This window comes from Copadichromis virginalis, linkage group LG17 (assembly GCF_057382275.1).
Source record: "Copadichromis virginalis isolate Kocher_CV1m ecotype Utaka linkage group LG17, C_Virginalis_male_GT1.1, whole genome shotgun sequence".
NCBI lineage: Eukaryota > Metazoa > Chordata > Actinopteri > Cichliformes > Cichlidae > Copadichromis > Copadichromis virginalis.
Genome location: NC_140634.1, coordinates 22,950,136 through 22,960,142, shown reverse-complemented (window position 1 = coordinate 22,960,142; position 10,007 = coordinate 22,950,136). Strand labels below are relative to the sequence as shown.

Here is a 10,007-nt window from a genome sequence, read left to right as displayed (position 1 = left end):
GATTTGCTTCTTAGCAATCAAAATATAGCCAAAGATTTTATCGTACCAGACTGCGATAAACATTTAGTTTCTACTCTAATGCCAAGCTGACGTCAATTCAGAGATTTCTTTGTGATCACCTCTTATGTAATCAAATCACCTTTTCAAAAATGCACATGTTTATTACATTTCTATGAATCTATGAAACGTAAAAATTCAGAACAGTTTCATATGAGTTTTTAAAAATCCGCATTTGGGGCTGGGTTGTATACATTTCACTGCTGGGACATATTTTTGATTGCATTATTATGTTTCTTGTATCAGTTAGCATGAAAATCAACCAGGCTCAAGAGAAATGTACATTTTTAAACAAACACAAGATGTGCTTTTTCATGCTTATTTCATCCTTTACCGTGACACTGGGCTGTTAGAATATGAATATAAGTTACAGATCATTGAAATTTGCCAAGGTAAAAAAACAAAACAAAAACAAAACTCCTGTAAGCTAGACTCACATTGCAAGGATTTTGAAAAATCTAAAGACCTGAAGTTATTTTTATATGAAAGGAAAGCTGTGAAAGATTCACTGCTAAAAGATGGGCCTTGTATTAAAATTTGGGTAAAAAGTATATGTTTCATATCTACTTCATTTTAGCCTTTATTTGTTTATTTAAAATAAATGTATCAATACATATTGAAAAGTTGTTTTTTTTTAAATCTTTATTTATACACATATTGAACGTTTAGAGGAGTCACATTACGAATTTCCGTGCAAACGTTAATGAATTGGTCCTCAAAGGTGAAAACGGATTGGTCGAGATACTTTTGGGCTCATCTCTGATTGGCCAATGGAGCAGCTCCCGGCACCTGTCGCACCTGTCGCGCGACCTGAAGAAAGTTTGGCAGCAGTTGGAGAAGTTCAGCGTAGTGGGCTGGTCCATTGTGTAGTCCTGGAGGGGGGGGGAGCAGTGAATTCCAGTTCTGAATATTCAGGAAGGAAAGTAAAAGCCGCCAGACGAGTCTCCACCTTTCTGAGGTGAGAAATGGAGCGCTCCAGGAACTCTATCCTCTTCGAAACGCTCTAACTTTGTAACTTAAAGCAAGTCAGGAAAATGACAGTTTACTGTTAAAACAGTTGCAGCAGGATAAGAGAGCTCATTCGTTTTGTTTTCTCTTAATAAAAACAATGGCGTCGAGGGTGAAAGTAAACGGGAATGAACTTTTAGAAGTTGACATATGTGACGGTGGCTTGCGCTCCGAGGAAGAGAGCGAGGTTTATGCCCACTCTGCTGCCTCCCTGCAGGACGATTTCTCTGGCTTTCAGCAGTGGACGAGCCCCACCGAGTCATCGAATGACACATCATCATGTCCGGGAGAGCAGGAGGTGCCCAGAGAGCGTGGACAGCCGCCTGGCACCTTTACTGCCACCCAAAGGACCAACGCGGCCGGTGACAGCGACTCTGAATCTGTGGGAGATGCAGTCAGAACTCCGAGGGCTTCCATAGTGGACTGTCTCCTGGTGGAGCTTTATGATACATACAGCGGAGGCAGCAGGAGGAATGCGGACAGCTGGGACAGCTCCACGGAGGCGTCCGGGTCCGATGCCTTCCTGGGCCGCAGTAACTCCGGGTCCAGCTTCCTGCAGGAGTTGCAGGAGAAGCACACCAGGAGGCACCAGATGAACTACCTGGCTCAGAAAGGTACAGACTGATCATTCAAACTCAACCACCGATTATCTCTTTTTCCTCCTCTATAAATGATGCTTACCACCTGTTTGTTTTATGGCTGATATTATGTGTTTTTGGTCCGTTTTATTCCTGCATTATTGCACTAACAAGTAAGGAAACAAAGACATGTTCTTTAGCCCATTTATATAAAAAAGAAATCTTGCATATTTTGAAGACTTTCACCACTTCATCGCACAATTTACTGTCAAATCGTATTCACAACAACAGGTGTCTAAATGTGCTTTATCTGGAAAGGCCCTGCAATATTAGAGAGAACCCCAAACAACAGATGAGCCCTTATGAGCAAGCACTTGGCAACAGTGGGGAGGAAAAACTCCTTTGCCTCCAGTTTGACCTGTCTAATGCTCAGTCTCACACACTGAAACGAATGCTAGTTTGAAATGACCATAGAGGTTGAATGAGGTAATAGAGAAAAGAAAACCATACCATGGAAATGCAAGGATCTTAAAATGGTATTGTATTCCTTATAGGTCAAATGGACAAAGAAATTTGGATATTTTATGAAGGGTCATTCCATAAAAATCTTTCCCAAATATGGAAAAATTCAGAATTAGCATTCTTTTATTATTATTTTATACAGTAACTGTTGTCTTTTTAATTAAGTAGGGGGAGGTTTTACCTCCTTACTATGAATATTTTCACTTTTTCCTGGCTCAAATTGAGCTTTTGTGAGGTGAGTATGCATGCAGGTGCAACTAGTCCACATGTTGTTTAGACAGAGTGTGCATTTTACCTGACTGAACAGAAGTTGTGCATTTTTCTGTTATTTCATTTGGGCATTTGATCAGAATAGGGTATTTTAAACATGAGTACACTGAATCCCAAACACAATTGTGGTGGTTTTTGCATTGAAAGAAGATCTAAAATGCTTCAGTGGGTGCCAGAATTTATTTGCAGAGATCACAAACCCTGTTGATTGGAGGCTTTTTATCTGTCTTTTAATTCACACCTATAAATGATCTAGTTACTGTTTTCTTGCTCTCTAATTGAGACATTTAACAGAGCTTTTCTTTAAGCTTTGAGGTTATCTTTGTTTATTTTTGTAAAAGCTTCATCCCAAATCTTCTATAATTCATTCCAGAAGTCTCTGTAATGAGGAAGGCGTGTGTGTGTGTTTTCCAATTCACAGATACATCTTGATATATAGCTGATTTGTCTGTAAGTGTAATCAGATACTGGAGTGAGCCGAGCAGGCTGAGTGTAATGTGGGTAAAGCTCAGTGTTCAGACTGTTACAATGACAGAGACAGAGTGCACTGACAGCTCATTTACTCGCGTCCTTCATTGTTGCCCCAGATTCCCACTTGGCATGTTACTGTGAGGTCCATGCTGCCATTGTTTCCTCTCGTTTAAAGGAATCCTTCAGTCAACACGGGCAGACCTGTGACTTCAGTGTTTGCACTCTCCACTGCTGAGGGTTGGTATGAGTTAGACAATGCTCAGGGCTGCCACTCAGGAAGAGGAAATACTCTTAAATAATACCTGAAATACCAGCCAAAATATGCATACTCGCTTTGCTCCTGTGTTTGGTCAGGAATGGTCCGTGGAAAAGTTTAAAACCCTTTTTGGTAAATGTTACACTTTATTGATCGCTCCAGGGCAGCACAGTTTATTAGCTACGCTTACGCACTCTCGTTTGTATAAGGGATCGACATATCCAACTTTTCCCTGCTTTGATAACTTACAGATATCTTGGCTTCATGTGCCATTATGCTGGGAAAATATTAGCGTTATTACACTTAAAAAGGCAGAAACTTGTGCTTTTAATTAAGTACATTTCCTTTAACCTAAATTGTGGTTCAGCTAAAAAAACAAAATAAAACTGTAAATGCAAACTTAACTGAACTTCTTACACGCTAATGCGAAAGGTATAATGAATATGGGTAAAATTAAACAAAAAATGAAAAGAGGATTTTTTTTTTTTAATATATTTTTTTGTTTTTGAAATGTAAAATTTAAATAACTACACAGCCCTGAATTCATGTATATGGTGATGGAGACCACTGATCTGATACAAGTGTTAATTTCACAAGCATATAAATGGTTGGGAATCTTTTTTTTTTTACAAATAAGGCTTGATGTAAACATTGCTCTCCTAACTTTGAAAGAAAAAAGGCAGGGTGGGGTACAGCGTCTGCATCACTGCAGCCGCTGCACCAATCTGTCTGTCGATCTCCCGCTCCCTTCTCCCATCACTCATGAACAAGACCCCGAGATACTTAAACTCCTCCACTTGGGGCAGTGTCTCGTCCCTTACCCGGAATGGGCAAATTTGAACCATCATTCAAATTTTTTTTATTTTTCAAAGATGACCTGAGTATACACAGGTTTTCAAAGGTTAATTCAATTATAAGGGGAAAAAGTTATCCACACCTACCTGAACTTGTGTGAAAATTGGCAGCAAGAACTGCAATCAAGCATTTGTGATAACTGGTGATGAGTCTTTCACGTTGCTGTGGAGGAATTTTGGTCCACTCTTCTTTGCAGAATTGTTTTAATTCAGTTACACTGGAGGGTTTTCCAGCAAGAACAGCCTGTTTAAGGTCATGCCAAAGCATCTCAATTTAACCAAAGTCCTGGCTTTGACTAGGTTACTGCAAGACCTTAATTTTGCTTTTTGGACACGCTGGTTTGTTTCAGATCATTTCATTCTGTGTACCTACTCAAGCTGGCACAGTACAGTACTATGAATTCCCCTTAAAAAGAAAAGCTTCATCTTCACCAGTGTTGTTGAACAGTTAGTTGGACATTTGAATACATGAAGGCCGTCAGTGTGTGTTTTACCACTCGCCATTCAAATCTGCAACACAGCAAAGCCGACTCTGGTTATCAGCGTGGTGATGTGGGGGCTATTTCAATGAAATCAGAGCATAGTTTCAGGATCAGGTATCAGGATGAATGAAATGAGACTAAATGGTAAATGGTAAATGGCCTGCATTTGTATAGCGCTTTTCTAGTCCATAGGACCCCAAAGCGCTTTACACTACATTCAGTCATTCTATGCAGACTACTGCAGAAAAGCCACAAGTGTCATCAACGGTTGTGCCACCAAACTGCTGACTCTTTGCTGTTAGCAACCAGCGCACTACTGGTACAGCAAACACAGAACAGCATATAATTGAATCAAGTAGATGGACAGATTTTACTGATACCAGATCCACCATTTTGAGTCGGGATCTGACCAATAACTAAATATCAGATTTGTGCGTCCCTAATTGGCAACCAGTGACTGGCTGCATTAGACTCTTACAGTTGTGAAAATTGATACAATGTCTGTGGATATATTATTTTTATTAGCTTTAATCCAAATGTATTTGCAAAAATAATACACACACCAAAAAGCTAAATGCATAACATCCAAAGTTTATGTGATTTGTCTGTGTGGTAGTTAGCAGGATTAATAATTTTAAAAAAAAGTTATTGATTTATTTGAATGGCTTGTCCGTCCATCCTTCGATCCTTAATAGATGTATATCACAATGAAGTAAGAACTACTTTTAACTGCTCTTGTATCTGTTTTATTTTACACATGAGAAAAACAACCAAAAGTGTCCCCTGTTTTTCCTTAGATCTATTGCTGTGATCAGATTTTAAACGCCATGTTTCCATTAATGGGTGGAGGGTTTGTGTTTATGTGGCACTGCTGATCTGGTTTTCATTTCCTCCTTTGCCTGCAGCTTGGAAAAACAGGCTAATGAGTGTGAGATTATGATTTATCAGAGGACTGCAGATATCACGGGTGTGTCAAAACTGTGCCACGGCTTTATTTTGAGTACATATTATTGTGGAAAATATGTGTTTGAAAAAGATGTAGGTTAAAGAAAGACACATGTTCCTAAAATGTGATCATCTGAAAAAGTTAGAGATCAATAGATGACGTAATTTTGGGCTGTTACTGGCATTTAAAATAATGATGATAATAATAATAATAATAAATGCTGTAAGGGCAGCACAGGTCGAGCAGTGGTTAGCAATATTGCCTCACAATAAAAATGTGCTGAGTTCAATTCTACCATCAAGCCAGGGTTTTTTTGTGTGGAGTTTGTACCACCAATTTTCTGTGTTTGTTTTCAGCCCCAGAGGAGCTGCATTCAATCATCCAGGAGGTGAAATATCGTACAGGCCTTCAGTCGGCCAAGTTGATTCGCCAGCTGAAGAGACGGGACCGACTTTGCCACAAACTGCAGAAGAACTACGACATTATCACAGCGTTTCTTCAGGCCGTGTCACAAAAACGACGTAAGACTATACACTCATTGTTTTTATGTAATAGCAAACCAGGCAGGGTGACACAGGAGGTGTAACTGTGTGAAACAACAGGTGGAGGTCCTCTTAGCTGACTGCACTGAGCTGGGAAGGCCACAAAATCTGCACCATCCTTCAAAAAATTATATGAATATGAGTGGCTGAAAATGAACACAAATTATGTGTATCATTATTCACATTCTTTCTCTCGAATAAATTATGAAAAGTCTCATGAGTTTATTTCATCTGAATTCAGGAGTGTGTATTAACACAGTGTACTTCTTAAAAAATCTACATGTTAACACTAATTCCATTATGGTGTGTTATTTAGTTATTGGTCATTATGGTCCATTTCAGCTCCAGATGTTTGTTTGGACTCATCTAGGGTAGCTTTGTGTGATTCATGGTTTAAAATCATCTGTATTTATCTCATGCTGAATCTTGGTGTCTTTTGAAGGAGGCTATTTTAGTTGCTCTATTGTTAAGGTGTTCTTTGTTCTTATTGGCTGCCCATCGTAAGCACTAGGTTTGAACAGCAGGTAGGTAGAAGGTGAGATGACCATATTAAGGATGGCTTTTTCAATTCCATGCAAGCTGAGAATAGGAAAAAAAGGAAACAAAATAATTATGGATGGGTGCTGAAAGGACCTAAAATATTTTTGTGACACCTAGTCCGATATCATAAATCATGAAAGAGAAATGAAGTAGAATTTGGTTTGTTTGTTTTTTTGTGTGTGTGCGCGTGTGTGTGTGTGCGCGCGCGCGTGTGTGTGTGTGTGCGCGTGTGTGTGTGTGCGCGCGTGTGTGTGTTTTTGTTTTGTTTTTTAATTTATTTTAACAAAAATGCATTTATACAGGTCTTGTAAGGGTGCTCAGGTGTCTCTCCTGCACACCATTTTTTGTCTCCCTTGTCCTACTCGTCCATATTATATGTTATATTATGTGTTTTGTTCAGAAAGTATCCTGCATTTTGATTGGCTTTAGTGTAACGCTGTACATTAATTGAATTTCACATTTAGACTTTCAGAGCAACCCTTTGTTTGAAAATCAATTCCCTGTTTGTTTGTTTGTTTTTTAAATTTCATTTCACTGAAAAAATAAAGAGGTCAAAGATTCACTTTTAAGAGGAAACTTTAGGTTTCCATGTTTTTGCCACCAATTTATGAATCATGAGAAGCCTGTCGCTCAAAAAAAGGAAAAAAAAGAAAGAAATGGCAGCTAATGGAGGCGTTCCTACAGAAACCTGAATAATTACCAGACAACACAGCAAATGAAACATGGTTACTAATTTCACTTTTTTCTGTCCTTTTCTGCAAATCAGATGCAGACACACATGAGAGCCATTTTGTTTTTTTTAAATGGTCACATGTCAGCCTTGTTTCTGTGGCCTTTTTGGGGTTTAGATGGTTGAGGTTTCTCATCCTGTGGGACCTTTTCTTTGTAGTCAAACTCCCTGAAGTATCAAAATTACACTCTTATATTTTCAAGAAGCAGGTTGTGAATTAAGCAAATGGTAGATGCATGAACATGAATATCCTGACTATACTGATTATCTTTTACATCTTGAAAACAGTAAGTTTGACAGCAGAAATGACAGAGTGAAATAATTCACCCTGAAATTCTCAGAGTGAAAGTACAGAAAGGATTGTGTCTGCACGTCTCAGGGGTTCATTGGTCTTTGGAGGCGCAAATAAACTAGAGCAACAACTTAAAACTGAGAGGTACAAATCGTGGATGACATGATCCAAACCAGATTTGTCAAACAACAGGAGAAATGGAGTTTAAACCAAAACATGCCAATTTATGATCCAAAAAGAAGCCGAAACAACAAAAAAAGTAATGATAATAATCTTTAAAATGTATGAAAGTGGAGATGTCGATTTAATTTAATTAGTGTAGGTGAGACCAAAACTGTTTTACCTTCCTATACCAGGCAATACGCAGTTTTTAAATGCTGTAACAGCCTCATGTACGGAAGCCCGTTTCTGCAACTTTAAAAAAAAAAGTATCCATAACTCAAAATTTCGAGTTAGCTCTGTCAATCAGTAATCTGGAATGCGCACTCAAAACCGAATCACAACAAATTGACGCTTTCGAAAGTGCGTTTGTTGATAGTAATGCCATGTGATTCTGCTAATAAAACAATGATTTCATCATGTGTAAAGCCACGCTGAAAATATCCAGCAATTTGGGCATTAATGACTGGCTGTAATACTGGTAGCTTAGCTGTAGCATTTGTAGCTGAGGGATTCAGCTTCCGGGTAACAAGAAAATTATGTAATTCACGTAGATTACTGATTAGCAGTGCTAACTTGAAATTTCGAGTTACTTTTCTCAAAAGTTTGAGTTAATAAGTTGAAATTTCGAGTTATGGATACTTTTTTTTTTTTTGTGTGTGTGTGGCAGAAACGGGCTTCCATACTCATGTGGCCACTACAGGAACTGTAGATTTTGGCCTTAACACTGATTAACTCCACTTATCAGACACCTAGAGGCAGGCCTGGCCAGAGAAGTGAAGATATCACTGAATAGCTATTATGCATTTACTGAGACTGTTCTTTTCCATCACTGTGCATCATATTGGCTCCCATCATGGTCTCTATAACAGAATATAAGCTTTCCAGTGCTGCTTTCCATTTACAGACTTTATGACCAGGCCAGTCGTACACTAGGTGGTCAGTTGCACAACACAGAACATTAATATGGTAATATGGCTCCTGTTGAACACTGCAAAGGCTGTGATTTGGCTGAATGGTTTTTGCTGGTGACATAGAAAATACTAAACAATAAATTTCAGTCAATGCTTTATTACTTTTTATTGCATGAAATGACATGAACGTGTTTATATCAAGATTATGACTTCATAACAAATAGCAATTTATGATCTAATTGTTCCTACAGGGGAAAAACAGACCATCTGTTACTACAGGATGTGTGTGAGTGTGTGTGTGTCTCTGCATTAGAGCAGTGTTTCCCAACCTTTTGGAGCCACGGCACATATTTCACATTAGAAAAATCACACGGCACACCACCAAACAAAAATGTCACAAAATGGATATTGCTAATTTTTCCCCACACACCAGGCATAGCCGAATTGGCTCGGTTTGTCCCCAGTATACCCTTTTTGCTTTCTTCTGACCACTACTCATGCTAGGGTCCCCAAAGGGTCCTGATACTTTTTTGCGCCATGGACCCGTTTAATGTCAGAGAATATTTTCACTGACCGGCTTTTAAGGTGTCGCAGATAAATACAACAAAATAAAATGATACGACCGAGACACAAACTGGTATTTTGTAAATATAATAATAAATGCGAATTCACTGTGTAACTTTATTAGCAGTGTACTCCTGAAATGCGGCAACAACATTGAGAGTAACATCCTCCTCTCAGCCCTTTAATGCTCTCTGGTCGCTATGGTAATGCGTAAATATTTTTATATTAATATTAACATCAACAACAGCAGCAGCAGCAGGCAGAGCAGGAAAAATGCAGTCAAAATGTAATCAGGTTGAATTATGTGTGGTATAATTTTTCATCTGCATCTTACTAGTTCATAAAATGTCTGATTGTACTTTTCCTGACTCTAATTAAAATTTCAGTTAATTTGGGCATGTTTGCCTGAGGGCTGGAAAGAGCTTTTTCAAACTGGGACATTAAAGATTTATCAGTTAACTATTTATCTTACAGTATCTTTTAATGATGTCTGTCTGCTGTGTAACAGCAGCTTCTGTACATGAGCAGATGTGTACAGCCCCAAAATAATTTCCATGATAGAAACACATTTGTTATTAGTGCTGTCCTTGGAACATAAACATCTAGAGCTGAGGTAATTCATCATGAAGCTTTACCGGCTGAACAGTTTCACCACAAAGGCCTTGATTTATTTTTATGTAAAGTCTGTTGCAGGTAATTTCATTTAGACTAAATGTTTTCCACTCAGGAAGCACTTCCTGCACCTGTTAGGGCTGAATCATAATGCCAGCATCATTGATTTTCATTGCAAAGATTTCTTTGATTGCTTGCCACATTTTGTTG

At 38.6% G+C, this 10,007-nt stretch overlaps 1 protein-coding gene across 2 annotated transcripts in view; it reads left to right on the top strand.

The window, feature by feature from the left end:
* Window positions 1-875: 875 nt before the first annotated feature.
* tbc1d30 (TBC1 domain family, member 30) overlaps window positions 876-10,007 on the top strand; it is a 28,845-nt gene continuing 19,713 nt past the window's right edge. The window contains exons 1-2 of one of the 2 annotated variants that reach the window (XM_085436347.1): window positions 876-1,679; window positions 5,801-5,965. In XM_085436347.1, the coding sequence (XP_085292473.1) occupies window positions 1,166-1,679; window positions 5,801-5,965 (679 nt within the window). In that variant the 5' untranslated portion in view covers window positions 876-1,165. The remainder of the gene's footprint in view (window positions 1,680-5,800; window positions 5,966-10,007) is intronic. The other variant, XM_085436348.1, reaches the window with a different exon arrangement.